Source organism: Phacochoerus africanus, chromosome 5 (assembly GCF_016906955.1).
Source record: "Phacochoerus africanus isolate WHEZ1 chromosome 5, ROS_Pafr_v1, whole genome shotgun sequence".
Lineage (NCBI taxonomy): Eukaryota > Metazoa > Chordata > Mammalia > Artiodactyla > Suidae > Phacochoerus > Phacochoerus africanus.
In genome coordinates, this window is record NC_062548.1 from 60,945,709 (window position 1) to 60,964,255 (window position 18,547).

General features: G+C 46.1%; 1 protein-coding gene across 15 annotated transcripts in view; it reads left to right on the top strand.

The window, feature by feature from the left end:
• Nucleotides 1-18,547, top strand: part of KANSL3 (KAT8 regulatory NSL complex subunit 3) — a 55,338-nt gene that overhangs the window by 19,103 nt on the left and 17,688 nt on the right. For 9 of the 15 annotated variants that reach the window (XR_007135075.1, XM_047781549.1, XM_047781545.1 and 6 more), the window contains 15 exons: nt 6,185-6,316; nt 6,550-6,666; nt 6,915-7,016; nt 7,099-7,170; nt 9,255-9,329; nt 9,504-9,661; nt 11,282-11,345; nt 11,780-11,980; nt 12,187-12,343; nt 14,097-14,174; nt 15,560-15,751; nt 16,215-16,299; nt 16,987-17,117; nt 17,459-17,568; nt 17,982-18,204. Coding sequence is in view for 13 of the 15 variants with exons in the window: in XM_047781549.1 (XP_047637505.1) it covers nt 6,185-6,316; nt 6,550-6,666; nt 6,915-7,016; nt 7,099-7,170; nt 9,255-9,329; nt 9,504-9,661; nt 11,282-11,345; nt 11,780-11,980; nt 12,187-12,343; nt 14,097-14,174; nt 15,560-15,751; nt 16,215-16,299; nt 16,987-17,117; nt 17,459-17,568; nt 17,982-18,204 (1,897 nt within the window). In the remaining 2 variants the exon portion in view is untranslated. The remainder of the gene's footprint in view (nt 1-6,184; nt 6,317-6,549; nt 6,667-6,914; nt 7,017-7,098; nt 7,171-9,254; nt 9,330-9,503; nt 9,662-11,281; nt 11,346-11,779; nt 11,981-12,186; nt 12,344-14,096; nt 14,175-15,559; nt 15,752-16,214; nt 16,300-16,986; nt 17,118-17,458; nt 17,569-17,981; nt 18,205-18,547) is intronic. The other 6 variants (XM_047781554.1, XM_047781552.1, XR_007135076.1 and 3 more) reach the window with 5 other exon arrangements.

The following is an 18,547-nucleotide window of genomic DNA, read 5'->3' on the forward strand; positions in this document are numbered from 1 at the left end:
AAAATAAAAGGAGCAGGAAGGTATAGACCCTAGCCTCCTCACTGTTGAGATTGATGCAGGCCTGGAGAGGCCTGGGAAGCATGGTTTGCCTAGCTCCAAGCAGAGAAGTTGGTTATTTTTTTTTTTTTGTCTTTTGTTGTTGTTGTTGTTGTTTCTATTTCTTGGGCCACTCCCGCGGCATATGGAGGTTCCCAGGCTAGGGGTCGAATCGGAGCTGCAGCCACCGGCCTACGCCAGAGCCACAGCAACGCGGGATCCGAGCCGCGTCTGCAACCTACACCACAGCTCACGGCAATGCCAGATCGTTAACCCACTGAGCAAGGGCAGGGACCGAACCCGCAACCTCATGGTTCCTAGTCGGATTCGTTAACCACTGGGCCATGACGGGAACTCCCGAGAAGTTGGTTATTGATTATTTCTAAATATTCTGTATTTATAGAAAATGAGTTTCAAGGCTTTGCCATTTCAGAAATGTACTCAGTTGCTGCCAGATAAAAGCTTTTGAAGTCTAATTCAGGTCAGATCCTCTACCTCAGTGTTGAGTGGCTCACAGTTACAGAGTTGGTTACAAGGAAATGGCTAGTATAAGGTGAAGATACTTTGCGGTTTGGCCCTGGCCTTTGTTACTAGCTTTAAGTGTTCCTCCTTTCTGACTGGAATCCTTGACTTCAGGCCATCTGTGCCAAGAATAAGCTCTGTACTTTCTTGTTTATGTTCTGTATCTCTGAAAAGCTTTTCCTTATCATCTTCTGCTGGAATTCCACAGAGTGCATCTCACTTCTCATGTTGCATTTTCAGATGAAAATTGCCTGTTTGCTTCCCTCTTCTCTGTGGGATGATTTGAATCATAGCAGTTTGAGGCTTCTCTTTCTTTACAACACTTTTCAGCTTCCCCCTTTTGTTATTAGTATGTTTGTCTTCATTAACCGTTGCAGATTAAATTCCTTTGTAGTAATACCCACTAGCCTGGTGCCTTTTAACAAAAGTGTTGCATAAACATCTGTTTCCTGAATTAAACTGAGAAAGTGTCATAGTTATAATCCCCTCATTTCTTATGCAGAAATCTTATTAGTTCTGCTCTTAATATAATTTTATTGTTATTTTTTATAGTCCTGCCCCCGCCCCCCCCCCTGCAGCGGGGTGTTTCCGGGCCAGGAGTCAGATCCGAGCCACAGCTTCAACCTATACTGGGCTGAGGATAGAACCCACACCTCCACAGTGACCTGAGCTGCTGCATTCAGATTCTTAACCCTTTGAAACACAGTGGGAACCCTAAGTTTTGATCTTTTTAAATTAAGAGCTCAGTCCTTGCTTGTCACTGCCTGGAACAATCTGTCTGTTTATGCTGTCCTTGAACTTTTTATTTTAATTGAGGTATACTTGACGTATAGCATTATATTGGTTTTAAGTATACGATGTAACAATTGGATATTTATATGTATTGCAAAATGATCACCACAGTAAATCTAGTCTGTCACCATATGTAGTTACAAAAATTTTTTTCTCGTGAGGAGAATTTTTAAGATTTACTTTCTTAGCAACTTTCAAATGCAGAGTACAGTATTAACTGTAGTCACCATGCTGTACGTTGCATCCCGTGACTTTATTTTGTACTTTTTGATAGTTTTTATCCATTTCACCTACCTATCACCCCCTCCCTGTGGCAACCACCGGTCTGTTCTTTGTATGAGATTTTGTTTGTTTTTTGCTTTTTGCTTTTTTTTTTTTTAGGGCTGCACCTTTGGCATATGGAGGTTCCCAGGCTAGGGGTCTAATTGGAGTTACAGCTGCCGGCCTACACCACAGCCACAGCAAGGCAGGATCTGAGCCACATCTGCTACCTACACCACAGCTCATGGCAACGCTGGATCCTTATCCCACTGAGCAAGGCCACGGAACAAACCCACAGCCTCATGGTTCCTAGTCGGATTCATTTCTGCTGTGCCACGATGGGAACTCCTGTTCGTTAGTTTTTAGATTCTACATACAAGTGATATCATATGGTATTTATCTTTCTCTGACTTACTTCACTTAGCATAATGCCCTCAAGATCCACCCATGTTTGTTGCAGATGGCAAGATTTCCTTTTTTATTCTGAATAGTAATCCATTGTGTGTATATATGCCACATTTTTTTATCTATTTATCTATCAGTGGACACTTAGGTTGTTTCCATATCTTGGCTATGGTAAATAATGCTGCAGTGAACATAGGGGTGCACATATCTTTTTGAGTTAGTATTTTCATTTTCTTTGGATAAATACTCAGAAGTGGAATTGTTTGATCATATGGTAGTTCTATTTTTGATTTTTTGAGGAACCTCTGTGTTGTTTTTCATAGTGGCTGCACCGGTTTACATTCTCACGAGATGTACAAGGTTTCCCTTTTCTCTACATCCTTGCTAACATTTGTTAATGCTTGTTTTTTTTCTCTTCTTTTCTTTCCTTTTCAAATGTTATGGCTGCACCTGTGGCATATGAAGTTTCTGGGCCAGGGACTGAATCTGAGCCATAGCTGTGGCAACACCAGAACCTTTAACTCCCTGCACTAGGCCCAGGATTGAACCTGCACCTTTGCAGGGGCCCAAGCCTCTGCAGTTTGATTCTTAACCCACTGCACCATGACAGGAATGCCAACACTTGACTTTTGGGTTAGAATAGCCATTCTAACAGGTGTAAGGTGATAGCTCATTGTAGTTTTGGTTTATATTTCCCTGATTAGTGATGTCGAATGTCTTTCCATGTACCTGTTGGCCATCTGTAGATCTTCTTTGGAAAAATGTCTATTCAGGTCTGTCTCCACCTCTCTTTTTTTTTGGCCATGCCTGTGGCATGTGGATGTTCCCAGGCCAGGGATCAAACCCCCGCCACTGGCATGACCTGGGCCACTACAGCGACAACACTGGATCCTTAACCCACTGAGCCACATGAGAACTCTGTGATATGCTCATTTTTTAATCAGCATATTTTATTGATGTTGAGTTGCAAGAGTTCTTTATATATTTTGGATGTTAACCCCTTATCAGATACATGATTTGTAAATATTTTCTTCCATTCACTAAGTTGCTTTTTCATTTTGTTGATGTTTCCCTTTGCTATGCAGAAGATTTTTAGTTGGTAGGCCTACTTGTTTATTTTGCTTTTGCTTCCTTTGCTTTTGGTATCAGATCCAAGAAATCATCACCAAGACTGATGTCAAAGAGCTTACTGCCTATGCTTTTTTCTAGGAATTTTATGGTTTCAGATCTTATATTCAAGTCTAATCCATTCTGAGTTAGTTTTCGTGTGTGATGTAATATTGTGGTCCAGTTTCTTTGCATATATAGCTGTCCAATTTCCCCAACATTTATTGAAAAGACTATCTGTTTCCCACATATTTCTTGGTTCCTCTGTCATAAAGTAACAGACCATCTAAGTGTGGGTTTAATTCTGGGCTCTCTATTCTGTTCCATTTATTATATGTTTTTTTATGTTTTGGTTACTGTAACTTGTAAAAAAATAATTAGAAATCAAGAAGCATGATGTCTTTGTCTTTTTTCTCAAGATTGCTTTGGCTATTCAGGGTCTTTTGTTGTTCCATATACATTTTGGGATTGTTCGTTCTGTTTCTATGAAAAAATGCCACTAGAATTTTGATGAGGATTGCATTAAATTTGTATAGTAGATCGTTTTGGGTGGTACAGACATTTTTATAATATTAATTCTTCTAATCTTTCAGCATGGACTAGCTTTCCATTTATTTGTGTCTTATTCAGTTTCTTTCATTAATGTCTAATGGTTTATAGTGTACAGGTCTTTCGCTGCCTTGGTTAAATTCATTCCTAGGTATTTTATTCTTTTTGATGAAATTGTTGACAAGAATGTTTTCTTAAGTTCTTTTTCTATTGTGTAGAAATGACATTTTTACGTCTTCTTTTCTGTTTTTGTTTGTTTTTTGTTTTTACTTCTTCCTTTCTAATTTGGATGCCTTTTACTTTTTTTTGTTGTTGTTTTGTTTTTGTCTGACTGCTCCAGCTAGGACTTCCAGTATTCTGTTGAATAAAATTGGTGAGAGTGGGCATCCTTGTCTTGTTCCTGATCTTAGAGAAAAAGCTTTCAGTTTTTCACTGCAGAGTATGATGTTAGCTATGGACTGAATTTTTACAACCTGCATCACCATAGTACTTTTTATTCTCCAGTTTCTCCAAAAAATTTTATTTTTAGTATTTTTTGAAAACTACCTCTAACATTTAAAAATCTTTCCTTTCCTCTAGGTCATTTCGGCCTTTTGTGGGTAGTGTGGGATTCACACAGGTATTTTTTCTCAGTGTAAGCATCACTGTGACTGAAACCTATATTTACACATCTGTGAGGTCACATTTTTGGTGAATTGTAATAGTGTAATATGGAACCACAGATACGGAGGGCCAACTGTAAAGTTATACATGGATTTCAGCTGCGTGGGGGCCCAACCCCGTGTTGTTCAGGGTCAACTGTATATACACTATAGTAGGATGCATTATTTGGGGGCACTGCAGTGCTCTAGAAGATAATGGGGAGTTTTTTTTGTTTGTTTTTTTGTTTTTTGTTTTTTTTTAATTTGTAAAACCAACTGATGTACACTGAAGAAATTTAGAAAATATAGAAGTCTGACAAAGGAAAAATTACTCATATTTCCATAAAGATCATTATTAAATATAGGCATATGGTATTTTCCTGAGTAGAGTTTGTTTGTTTTTGGCTACACATGTGGCATATGGAAGTTCCAGGACAGGCCAGGGATAGAATCCAAGCCACTGCTGCAGCCTACACTATAGCTGCGGCAACACTGGATCCTTAACCCAGCTGTGCCAGGCCTGAGCCACTGCAGACACAATGCTGGATCCTTATAACCTGCTGCATCACAGAAGGAACTCCAAATAGAGATAATTTTTATATTTTCTCCTTTACCTTTAACATTTCAGCAAATTCTTTCTGTTATTACAAATTATTTTAAATTAATCCATAATAACTAATTATGTAGATAATTTGCTTAACTACTTTTTTAGGTGTGCCTTTATTTTGTTTCCTTGTTTTGATTATTATTGAATGAGTTTTTCTTTTGCACACTTCCACCCTTGTGTGTGTGTTTCTTCCTTCCTTTATTTAGTTATGTATTTTTCTTTTTATGGCTGCATCTACAGCATATGGACGTTCTAGAGCCAGGGGTCAAACTGGAGCTGCTGCTGAGGTCTGTGCCACAGCCATGGCAACAATGGCTCTGAGCTCCATCTGTGACCTGCGCCACGGCTTGTGGCAATGCTGGATCCTTAACTCACTGAGCAAGGCCAGGGATCGAACCCTTATCCTCACAGATGCTACGTCAGGTTCTTAACCCACTGAGACACAGTGGGAACTCCATATTTCTTTTTTTTTTGCTTTTTTCTTTTTAGGGCCGCACCTGCACCATATGGAAGTTCCTGAGCCAGGGTTGAATTGGACCTGCAGTTGCCTGCCTACACCACAGCCACAGCAATGCCACATCCTTAACCCACAGCAATGCCATATCCTTAACCCACTGAGTGAAGCCGGGAATTGAACCTGCATCCTCACAGATATTATGTCAGGTTCTTAGCCCATTGAGCCGTAACGGGAACTGTGTGTGTGTGTGTGTGTATTTCTTTTCTTTTCTTTTTTTTTTTTTGTCTTTTTGCTATTTCTTGGGCCACTCCCACGGCATATGGAGGTTCCCAGGCTAGGGGTCGAATCAGAGCTGTAGCCACCAGCCTACGCCAGAGCCACAGCAACGCGGGATCCGAGCCGCGTCTGCAACCTACACCACAGCTCACGGCAATGCCAGATCGTTAACCCACTGAGCAAGGGCAGGGACCGAACCCGCAACCTCATGGTTCCTAGTCGGATTCGTTAACCACTGTGCCACAACGGGAACTCCGGTGTGTGTATTTCTAATGTAGTTTGTTAGGAGACAAATAGGAATAAATTTAGGTCTCTTGATGTGCATCACCAGATTGGTTTCCAAAAGATTGTATCTATTTACTTTTAATGATAGGAGGCATATTTTTCAGCCATCTACTTATTAATATTTTTTTCTCATGAGGAAGTTTAAGAAGCTTAGTTGAAGTCCTTGGCTGCTAGTGGGGCTATGTCCTCCTGCCTGATGCTGTGGTCTCCTGCTTTGGACTTCATTTTGCTCCCCTTTGCTTCTAGATCCCTACCTTGATAGACCGGATGCTTGTGTCATCCAACACAAAGACAGGGGCTGCAGGAGCTGAAGCCTTGTCCCTTTTGCTGAAGAGGCCCTGGGACCCTGCCGTGGGAGTGCTTTCTCATAACAAACCAGTAAGTTGGACTTAACCATGGCCCATGAAGTTTTTTTGAGAACTCTGTATTAGAACCTTGGCAAGAGGATAATAAATGGCTTATTTAACTTCTTTCATTAAATAACTGACCACATGTAGTGCTTAACATAGTTTTATAAACAGATCGGCATTGGTTGGGATGAGAAAGGTATTGGGGCTTTGTGGAGGACCACCTCTTACTTACTGGCTCTCTGGTGGGTTCTTTCTCTCTAGAGCAAGCTCCCTGGCTCTCCTCTCATCCTTATTGCCTCCTCTGGGCCCTCTAGCTCCGTGTTCCCCACCTCCCGCCGCCACCGCTTCTGGCAGTCTCAGCTGTCCTGCTTAGGCAAGGTATGTGTGGGGGCCAGAAGAACTCCCTTCTGGTGTGGGGGGGATTATGGTCTTGGAGGATTGAGCAGACAAAAAGGAGAAGGGGGTCGAAATGGATGCACTTGATGTGGAGCATCCCCCAGCTCTCTCTTTGTTTGGAGTCCAAATGGTGCTTATCCAAGGTGAAGGGATATAGGGTGGCTCAGCAGACTTGAGGAAAGATTTGGAACTTCACTCTGCTGTCACGGCCGCCCCTTTCTTCCCTTTAGGTCATCCCTGTGGCCACCCATCTGCTGAACAATGGTAGTGGGGTAGGAGTTCTGCAGTGTCTGGAGCACATGATTGGGGCAGTGAGAAGCAAAGTGCTGGAGGTGAGAATGTTCTTATTTCAGTCCATGTTCTGCACCAGTGTGTGGCCTCCTGACTTACTGTCTTCTTTCTCTTCCCACAAAGATTCACAGCCATTTTCCCCACAAACCTATTATCTTGATTGGCTGGAACACAGGAGCTTTGGTGGCCTGTCACGTAAGTAATCCCTTTCTTATTTGGAGATTGTCCTGGAGACTGCTGCTGCTACTGCGAGCTGCACTTGAGTCCTACTTTACATTCCAGGCACCGTGCTAGATGCTTCACCTACATACTTGTCTTTCACACTGTAGGAGACAAACTTTGGAAAATTTTAAGCAGAAACTTAAAGGAAGGATAGAGTAGTATAATAAGCCCCTTGGGCCACTCGCCCAGCTTTACCAGTGATAGGCTCATGACCAGGCTTTTTTCATCTTACTTCTGCCCACTTTCACTCTTCTCCACTTATTTCGAAGAACATCACAAATATCATCATTTTGTTTATTTGTTGTATTTTAGCATGTATCAGAAAAAATTCTTTCCTTTTCCCCCCTAAACATAAGTACTATTCTCCCACCTTAACAAAACAATAATTTTAGACAGCAAAAAATTTTTTTTTTTTTTTTTAATTTTCCCACTGTATAGCAAGGGGGTCAGGTTATCCTTACATGTATACATTACAATTATATTTTTTCCCCCACCCTTTCTTCTGTTGCAACATGAGTATCTAGACAAAGTTCTCAATGCTATTCAGCAGGATCTCCTTGTAAATCTATTCTAAGTTGTGTCTGATAAGCCCAAGCTCCCGATCCCTCCCACTCCCTCCCCCTCCCATCAGGCAGCCACAAGTCTCTTCTCCAAGTCCATGATTTTCTCTTCTGTGGAGATGTTCATTTGTGCTGGATGTTAGATTCCAGTTATAAGTGATATCATATGGTATTTGTCTTTGTCTTTCTGGCTCATTTCACTCAGTATGAGGTTCTCTAGCTCCATCCATGTTGCTGCAAATGGCATTATGGCATTCTTTTTTATGGCTGAGTAGTATTCCATTGTGTATATATACCCCATCTTCTGAATCCAATCCTCTGTCGATGGACATTTGGGTTGTTTCCATGTCTTGGCTATTGTGAATAGTGCTGCAATGAACATGCGGGTGCACGTGTCTCTTTTAGGTAGAGTTTTGTCCGGATAGATGCCCAAGAGTGGGATTGCGGGGTTATATGGAAGGTCTATGTATAGATTTCTAAGGTATCTCCAAACTGTTCTCCATAGTGGCTGTACCAGTTTACATTCCCACCAACAGTGCAGGAGGGTTCCCTTTTCTCCACAGCCCCTCCAGCACTTGTTAATTGTGGATTTATTAATGATGGCCATTCTGACTGGTGTGAGGTGATATCTCATGGTAGTTTTGATTTGCATTTCTCTTATAATCAGTGATGTTGAGCATTTTTTCATGTGTTTGTTCGCCATCTGTATATCTTCTTTGGAGAAATGTCTATTCAGGTCTTTTGCCCATTTTTCCATTGATTGATTGGTTTTTTTAGACAGCAAAAATTTTAATAGCTTTGGAATTTAATGTTGTGTTCATGTTCTGTCCCTTTCTAAGACATCAAGGAACCTTTTATTATTTTACAAAAATTTGGATGTATATGAGTTTGCATGACTAATTAGTATATATTAGTGACCCTGCCACGTCCAAAGCCCCAGTTCTCAAGTGGATCAATAAATGAGGTCTATGCTGTGTCACCTGGGGTAGTCAAGTGTGACGTCTAGGAATGTGGGAGGAAGAAGGCTGTCTCGTGGTACTCCCTGGTCCCAAGGATGGCAGTACTCAGTCAGTGACTGTGCTGAGAGATTTGGGGTATGTGGGAGCTATTTATTAAGTTCAAAAGGGAGAGATTTTCTTCAGTTAAGGGAAAAGAGCAGCGTTTGTGTTCTGATTGCATTTGCTGTTAGTGGAGGAAAAAGTGGGGGGAACTCCAGCCTAACACATTGACAGGGTAGAAGTGTTAGATCTGCCATCCTCTGGTTCAGCCCTCTGCTGGGGTCCATGAAGGCTGCACTTCTCTAGGTGGTGGCTGCTGGTGGAATAGCACATCTTGTGTTCTGTGCTATTGCTGCTGCTGCTGTGGCCGGTACACCTAGGGCTTACAATGGGGAGGAGGGTGGGACTGGATGGTAGGTCTGGACCACCCCTGGATTCTGGGTAGTGTGCAGCTGCAGTGAATTCAGTTGACTTGGAGACAAACTGCCATTATTTCCAGGTGTCGGTGATGGACTATGTCACTGCAGTTGTCTGCCTTGGGTTTCCTCTGCTCACCGTGGATGGCCCCAGAGGGGTAAGCACAGGGGCAGCTGGTGGCTGGGTCACAGGGAGCTGAGAGGAAGGGAGTGCATGCGTCATCCAGGCTGGTGTCTGACTGCAGTTGCTTAGCTGACTCTCCTGAGTGGACTTGCTAGGACGATGCTCAGTGAATTTGAGCTGGCTGATTGTAAACCCAGATCTGTTTTAGGATGTGGATGATCCACTCTTGGATATGAAGACTCCAGTCCTCTTTGTGATTGGTCAGAATTCCCTGCAGTGTCACCCTGAAGCCATGGAGGACTTCCGGGAGAAGATTCGGGCTGAGAACAGCTTGGTGGTTGTTGGGGGAGCTGATGATAATCTCAGGTAGGTTGTTCCCCCCAGAGCTGCAAGAGAGCCATGTTGGTGAGGTGCCTGTAAGGTGCTGATGTAATGATAGCTAGCCTGGTTCAGAGAAAGAGGGGGTGTTAAAAAACTTCTTTTTCTTTTTTGTCTTTTTAGGGCCGCACCCATGGCAAATGGAAGTTCCCAGGCTAGGGGTCGAATCGGAGCTGTAGCTGCCAGCCTACACCACAGCCACACCAACACCAGATCCAAGCTGCGTATGTGACCTACACCACAGCTCACAGCAATGCCAGATCCTTAACCCACCGAGCGAGGCCAGGGATCAAACCTGCATCCTCATGGTTACTAGTCAAGTTCATTACCACTGAGCTACAATGGGAACTTCCTAAAAAACTTTTTAAAAAATGTTAAACTAATCCAGATTTGTAAGAAGTTGCAAAAGTATACAAAATATTTCCTGTATTGTTCACCCAGATTTCCCAAATACTAACATCTTATATAACCAAAGTGTAATCATCAAAATCAGGATATTAGAGTTCCTGTTGTGGCTTAGCAGTAACCAACTGTACTAGTATCCATGAAGATGTGAGTTCTATCCCTGGCCTGCTCAGTGGGCTAAGGATCTGGCATTGCTGTGGCTGTGGTGTAGGCCAGCCAACTACAGCTCCGATTCAGCCCTTAGCCTGGGAAATTCCATATACCATGGGTGTGGCCATAAAAAGACCAAAAAAAAAAAAGCAAAAAAAAGCCAGATTAACATGGATGTGATACTGTTATCTGGTGTGCAGACTCAGATTTCATCAGTTGTCTCACCGATGTCCTTTTCTGGTCTGGGATCAAATCCAGGATCACACATTGTATCCTTTACGGGGCCTCTTTTTTTTATATATGCAGTCTGAGATATTAAGTTCATTTGTGTGCTTTAACTGGAGGGCTTAAAGCAATTGCCTCTTTCCATCTGTCTTGTTGCATTTCTTACCCAGAGAGGTCCTTCTGGCCTTTGTTGTTTGACACCTTCGCATGGACCTAAAATCTACTCCTTAGATGCTCTAGCCAATGTCTTCGTAAATACATTGTCTTTCTTGTTAATTCAGACATTTTTAGCTATAGGAGAATAGATTGTGTGTGCTAGCTGTGGTGAGGGAGCGGGAGAGACAGAAATACTTTCGTGAGATTTCCATTGTGAGGCATGTTTGCGTGGTGCCAGGAGCATTGGATTGAGAGTGGGAGACCTTCATGTAGTCTTGGCTCCTTTGTTAAGAAGCTGGGGTAGTTTACTTAACTTCTGCGAATCTGCATCCTTGTCTGTAAAATGAGCATGTTCTACAGGGTCAGAGGCCAGCAACCAGTAAATTGGGGTCTCAGAATTTGGAGGCTTAGGAAGTTTTTCTTCACTCTGTCACTTGGTGCCCTGTTTCTCACTCTGCCGAGACCCCCAGTCAGAAGCCACGGGGGTTAAGGGTGGCTTTCAGAAAGGAGAGAATGAGGCCAACTATGGCTTTGAGGCCTGCCCAATGGCTAACATAGTCTTCCTTCTTGGGCCTAAAAAGTAACCAACATAGAAGAGAAATTCATTCTTATTTCCACGTGATGCCATGGAATGTTTAGAAAGCGGACATTTCCCTTTTTTTTGTCTCCTAGAATAAGCAAAGCAAAGAAGAAATCAGAAGGCTTGACTCAGAGCATGGTGGACCGATGTATTCAGGTACATAGTTGCTTTAGGTGGTTTCCTCAGCGAGGCTTCCCTTTTGTTACCTTTTTGGCTTTGTCTTGTTGGCAGCAGCTTCCTGACTCTAAGGGGGATGTGTGTCCACTGGGGCCTCTGGGAGGCCCAAATCATAACAAAGAAGGGGGGAAAGAAACAGGGGAGAGGGAGGGTAATGCTCTAAGACATGAGAAAAGTCTGAGGGGTTTACTGGAGGAGGGGTAAAGCAGGAGCACCCTGAGTACAACCTTGGGCGCAGGGCACAGGCTCCTGCTGGTCTTTGGCTGAGGCTGGGGTTGGTGCCAGGCTTTGTGTACAGGAGGGTCCAGCACAGCTGAAGTCAAAGCCAAGGTGAATTAGTTTTTGTAGGCATTCTTGGGGAGGTTCCCGTTCTCCAGACAAGGACTCAGAGGCCTTGGCACCTTGTACCCTAGGATGAGATCGTGGACTTCCTGACTGGAGTGCTCACTCGCACCGAGGGGCATGTGGGCTCTGAGCCTCGGGATCAGGATGCTGAGAAAAAGAAGAAGCCCCGGGATATGGCCCGCAGAGACCTGGCCTTTGAAGTCCCCGAGCGGGGCAGTCGACCTGCGTCACCGGCTGCCAAGCTGCCTGCCTCACCCTCGGGCTCGGAGGTAATGCAGGCAGGGAGGGAGCACCTTTGCTGGGGAATCAGGACTGCCGAGATGGTTCCTTGGCTTCCTGGGGGGTGCCTGTTGGCCTTGCCAGGCCTATGAGTTCCTACGAGGGGAATTCCTGACAGAAATTCTAGGGGGACTTGATAATTGACAGTCAACCCAAACGACCTTGGCTTGGCCCTTGTCCTTCTTAACCTACTCAGGATCTCTCCAGTGTGTCCAGCAGCCCCACCTCCAGTCCCAAGACCAAAGTGACCACGGTGGCCTCTGCTCAGAAGTCCAGTCAGATTGGAAGCACTCAGCTGCTGAAGAGACATGTACAGCGGACGGAAGCTATGCTGACCCACAAACAAGCCCAAGGTATATCCGCCTGGCCCAGGGGCCTCTCTTGGCTTCTGTCTTGTCTGGTTGATGTCATGGGCGGTTGGAAAGTATTGGCACCTACAGGTTTTTCCAGGGGCATGTGAGAAGCACCCTTTCCCACATTCTGTCCAGGCAAAATTAGGTTGAAATAAATACCAAGTGCTGTTGTCAGGGGTAAAATTATCACAAAAGGTCTATGCATTAGTGTGGCTGTGTAGTTCTACTAATGATAGCTTTGTCTTGGGGTTTGGAAAAGGAAGTTAGGCATTATGAGCTGACTCTGTGTATATTGGCCTCAAATTTTTTTCTGACTCCCAGTTGGAATATCATCTCTTTGGGCCCTGTCCAGTGACTCCTGCATCAGAGAAAAGAGCTGTCTGGGTCCCACAGACGGGGTGATTGGCTGTGTTCAGTAGGTTCTAGGCAACTCCACTGGCATTGTGTCCTTCATTTGTTTTGCCCTTCAAGAGTTAAGATCCTGGTGTTCCTGTCATGGCTCAGTGGTAACAAATATGACTAGTATCCATGAGAATGTGGGTTCAATCCCTGGCCCCGATCATTGGGTCAGAGGATCTGGCCTTGCCGTGAACTGTGGTGTAGGTCGCAGATGCAGCTCAGATCCCATGTTGCTGTGGTGTAGGCCGATTTGACCCCTAGCCTGGGAACTTCCATGTGCTGCAGGTGCGGCCCTAAAAAGCCAAAAAAAAAAAAAAAGAGGGAAAGAGTTAAGATCCCCATGCTGTGATGTCCAGTGAAGTTTTTCAGGAGTCTCTGCAGAGAGGTTTTACATTAGATTGGGAAATATTTGTTTGGTTGAATTAGAGTTTGCAGAACAGTGAGTGCGATATAAGAAGCTGTGGAAAAGAAGCCTTCAGTAGCCATGGCTCTATCCCTGCCCCCACTTGATCTGGTTGGAAGGCCCCAAGGTGGGGACTCTTGGGCACTGGTGTTTGGTGGTGTATCCAGGAGGTTCTCAGGTGCCTAGGAAGAGCCGGCTGTCAAGTAGCGAGACATGGAGCTGACTGGAGGCCTGTCTGCTCTCTTCCCCTTTGTGTTTTTGTTTCTTTTAGTGGAGCCAAAGGGTCAGGACTTAGACCCAGGCCTCTTACGAGGTTGCCCAGGGTGGGGCTAACAAGGAGCAGAAGTGTGAGTGGATTGGTGAAGACAGAAAAGAGGCCAGCCTCCTGGGGTCCACGTGGCTACTCTGTGACCCGCATCTTCATAAGTGGCGGGCAGAGCCAGTTTCCTGGTGGGCGGTGTCCCTTTAGGCTTTTGATGAAGAGAGAGCCAGCAGTTTGCTGTGCTTCTAGAGGCACTAGCTAGTCGAGAATGTAAGGAGTTCTAGAAAGCGGACTGGCGAGCTGGGTTGGAAGTGGGACCCAGAGTATCATGGAGGAGAGCCGCTGGCAGCAGCTTGGCTTCTGCAGAGCTCAAGGGCTGGAGGGGTAACAACAGCCAACACTCACAGGCCCTTGCTGTGTGCCTTGCTCTCTCCTTGGCACTTGACTTGCTGATGCTGCTCATAGAATCTGGTTCCTGGCCCCACCAGGCAGGTACATTCATTATTTTCAGTTGATGGGTGATTTCATGGAGCTGCTAACTGGCCGAGTCAGATTTCAAACCCTGCAGTAATTCCTGAAAAAGCCCCTGTTGACCATTTTCCAGACATTTTCGTATCTCTCTTACTCCCTCTCTTTTTCTCCTTTCTCTGGCTGGCTATGATTCTGTAATTCTTTCTGATTCATTCCAGCTCAGTTTGCTGCTTTTCTGAAACAAAATATGCTGGTGAGGAAAGCTCTTCCTCCCGGCACCTCCTCCTGTCTCTTTGGTGAGTATTGCTCTTCCTCTCACCATTTCACCCTCTGTTCTCTGCTTCTCTCCCCTTCTCCCTCTTACTTCTTCCCCACCCCTGCTTCTCATTTGTCTCAGTTTGGTTTCTTCCTGATCTTTTCTGTCTGCATTTTCCTGTATTCTGATTTTTTCCTTTGCAGATCCTTTTGCTCACTCCATACATAGTCTTGCCTTCCCCCTTTCCTTTCTGTTTGCCTCTCACGCTGTTCTTCTTTTATCTCTTACTGTAGTTTTTGGCTTTTGGTTCTTTCTCCTGAGTGTGCCCGTGGTCCTATTGCCTGTGAGCCTGAATTTCCCTGTGTTTTTCTCCTGCTTCCATCCTGGCCACTGAAAACACTTATCAGCATAAAACCTGTAACTCCCTTCCCCTTTACCCTCCTTCCTGTTCTGATTTTAGTCAAGGCATTTATGCCCTAAGCCGTCTTTTCAGCTGGTTGTGGCCTGACTTTGGTTTGGGGTAGCTCCCTGTGGCCCCATGCCAGCCCTCCCTTCCGTTTCCCATGTGACTCTTGCCTTCCTCTCCACCCCAGCCCTGACGCTAAGAAGGACTGGGGTGGACTGCTTCTTAAAGAAGAGCTTTCTGAGGAAACCTGAAGGATAACTAAGAGTCTAGGAGGGCCTGGCCGTATGTTGGATGCATCTGCTTGATTGAGTGGAAGGGAAGCCTATGTCTGGACAGATGGCCTTTCGCTGTGCTAGTACAAATGACTGGGGACCAGGTTGTGACATGGCCACTGTTTCCTGTTACTTCTGGGCAGGCTGTAAACTTGTCTTGGCTGAGATGCTCCTTTGCCTAGTAGTTACCCCAAACCAGCCTTAAGTCCTAGTGATAGCCTTTCTCATTGTCTCCATTCTGTGAGCCCACCCTCAACCTTGGGCTCCTAGGGCAGGGTGGGACTCAGCTTTGTGGAATTCTCTCTTTTAGGGAGGACTGGGGAGCCTGCTCCTCTGTTGCTTCTTCACAAGATGTTTACTATTCTCCAGATGTGTGATGTGGGGAGGGCATGAGAATTGTCACATTCTTTGAGGCTAGAAAGCCCTATTTAGGTCCCCTCTGGTGAGCCTTCTGTTTTTTGATTGACCTTTACCAGGCAAGGTCAGGATGTCGTCTCCTTTCTTTTTGTTCCCACCAACTCAGAGCCGCCTTCCCTCCGACTCCAGGACAGGGTGAAGGATGGGGGCAGAGACGTGTGAGAGGCCAGGGTGGACTTGTACCACACTGAGGCCCAGAGCCTCAGTGCTCCCCTTGCATGTGTTGGGATGGTTCTGTGTTCCCACACAGCCATGCCCATGCTGGTCCTGTTGGTATATTTCGGGCTTTTTTTGGATAGTGGAGAACTTCACCGCAGCTCTATTTCTTAGTTCCTATTTCATCAGAACAAACCGAGGAATCCGAGAAAGAAGATCTCAGGGTCCAGCTGAAGCGGCATCATCCCTCCAGCCCTCTTCCTGGCAGTAAGACCTCCAAGCGACCGAAGATCAAGGTGTCCCTTATCTCCCAAGGGGACACAGCTGGAGGGCCTTGTATTCCTTCCTCAGGAGGAGCTTCAGAAGGTGAGGCTCTCATGCTTGTTTAAATAAACACTGACTGCATTCCTCCCACCGGCCCTGCCCAGGCACATAGCATTGCCTTCTTGGTGGCTGCTGGCTCAGTGGCTCACCTTCTCCTTCGGTGCAGGAGGTACCTGGAGCAAAGACAGCAGAAGGTTGCACATGGGGAGACAGTGGGCAGCAGCCTGATCTGAACTAGGATCAGGGAGGCAGGACGGTCAGAGGAAGCTGTGGGGTCATTGAAAATATCATACGTTTTGTTCTTTTTTGGGTTTCAATTAAAGATAATGAAATAGTCCATAAAGTTTAGAAGGAAACAGTAGCCCCAACTCTCCTTACTGTAATGTAGCTATCCTTCACTTTTCATCTTTCAGTCTTTTCCATAATATGTTGCATTTAGCCTGGGCCCTGAAAGGTCAGGGCACAGTGGGACTGACCAGTGGCCTTAGAGTTTTTTGTTTCACAGCCACAGGAGGGAAGCCCATCACCATGACACTGGGGCAAGCTTCTGCAGGGGCCAAGGAGCTCACAGGGCTTCTCACCACAACCAAGTGAGTGTTTTCTGGTCTCTTCTCTTTCTGGTTTCTTTTCTTTCTTTCTTTCTTTCTTTTTTTTTTTGTCTTTTTGTCTTTTTCAGGGCCACACCCATGGTATATGGAGGTTCCCAGGCTAGGGGTCTAACTGGAGCTACAGCTGCCAGCCTATACCAGAGCCACAGCAACACCAGATCCAAGCCATGCCTGCGACGTACACCACAGCTCATGGCAACGCCAGATCCTTAACCCACTGAGCAAGGCCAGGGATTGAACCCACAACCAAATGATTCCTAGTCTGATTCGTCTCCACTGCACCATGGCAGGAGCTCCCGTTCCCTTCTTTCTTTTCACCTTTTCTTTGGTCCATTTAGTGCTTTGGTAAGATGGTGGATTCTGGGTTCTGTCCGTTTTGTTTATGTGACTTCTTTCTGAACGGGGTGTCTGGGTCAACTCAGTTTATTTTTACTTTGAGTTTACAAAGCATCCTGTAGCTTTTGCCTCAAGGCCTGTGTTTTTCCCTTAGGCTTGACCTTTAGAAGGACTAGAGGCTGGATTCAGGAGGTGGGGTGAATAAATCAAAAGTTCTGGCTTTGTGTCCACTGCTGAAAGCCCTTGCTGGGCTTCACTCTGTATCCTCCTTGTGTGTCCGGGATCTGCTCCCCTCTGGCCTTTAGATAATGGTGCTCTTGTCTTTGTCTCCAGGTCAAGTGCTTCTGAAGGGGGAGTCCCAGCCAGCCCAGTGTCCTCAGTGGTTTCCAGCAGCACTGCGCCCAGTGCCTTGCACGCACTCCAGAGCCGCCTTGTGGCCACCTCTCCTGGCAGCTCCCTCCCAGGTAACTTGGCTCCCAGCGAAGTCTGTGGGCTGCAGCTGGAGGGTGGTCCTGGGAAAGCATCCTTCGAGCTGGAGCTGGAGGATGCTCCTTGGTTTTCCTAAAATGGTCCAAATTTAACAGGCGATTTAGAGCAGGTTGGGATGTGCAGAGGTAATCCAAGGCAGTGTCAGGCATAGTACCTTTCCTCATGTGGGCGTCTGGTGTGCATCTTTCTGAGAGCACTGGGAATGTCCGAGGGGAAGCGCGTCAGTGTTGGAGTTGGTTGTCGAGGGTGGACGGGTACAGCTGCTTGTGGGATAAGTGACTGAGCCTGTGCTGATGTCTGCTGCATCCTCTCCTAGGGGCCACATCAGCCAGCAGCCTCCTCCAAGGCCTCAGCTTCAGCTTGCAGGATATCAGCAGCAAGACCTCTGGTCTCCCAGCAAACCCTTCCCCAGGGCCAGTCCCACAGGTGCACATCTGCTTTCCTCTGGGCTGGGCAGGTGTGGGAGGAGGTTTCCTCAGCTTAGCTGATTTTGGCAGGGATGCTGGGTCTGCAGTCTGGGTCAAGGAAAAATAGCCTTCTGACTTCACAACTGGGAACTACCGAAGGTGAAGGCTCCACCACTTACTAAGTGACTCTGAGCAGGTTTTCTAATCTCTCTGTTATCTTTGTCTTCTTGTTTGTAAAATGAGGATGCTAGAAGCTCCCTCACAGGGTTGTCTTGAGGATTAACTAGGATCATGTATGGAGAATGCCTGGCAGAGTACCTTGCATGTGGTAGGCACACAGTACCTGGTAGCCTTTAACACCCTGGGCCCTCCGCACTCGACCGTTGCTGTTGGGCAGCAGCTTCTGATCACCTGGGCTTGTGTGTCCCACAGGCCACCAGTGTGAAGTTGCCCACCCCCATGCAGAGCCTGGGTGCCATCACCACGGGCACCAGCACCATTGTCCGTACCATTCCTGTGGCCACCACTCTCTCCTCCTTGGGTGCCACTCCTGGTGGGAAGCCCACAGCCATCCACCAGCTGCTGACTAATGGGGGCCTCGCTAAGTTGGCAAGCAGCCTCCCTGGCCTGGCTCAGATCTCTAACCAAGCAACAGGTGAGTCTCTCATGAGAACTGTGGGGACTCCCGGATATGGGATCTTCCTCCAAGACCTTCCTCTTTCACATGGGCAAGGTGTGATGTAGAACCCAGCCCCACAGGGTCCTGTCCTTGACCCTCATGGACCTGTGGGTCCCTCCCCTAGAGAGGTTAAGACAACACAGGCTGTTCTTGTTGCCTGACTAATTGGCAGCACATAGATGACCTAGCTGGGGAGGAGGCCGAGGCGGGAGGCTGAGGGGGGTGTGTCACATGGGAAAGAAACTCTCCAGGAAAGGAAAGTGGAGGCTGGGACCAAAAAAACCTACTACTCTCTCTCTTTCTCTCTCTTTCCCTCTCT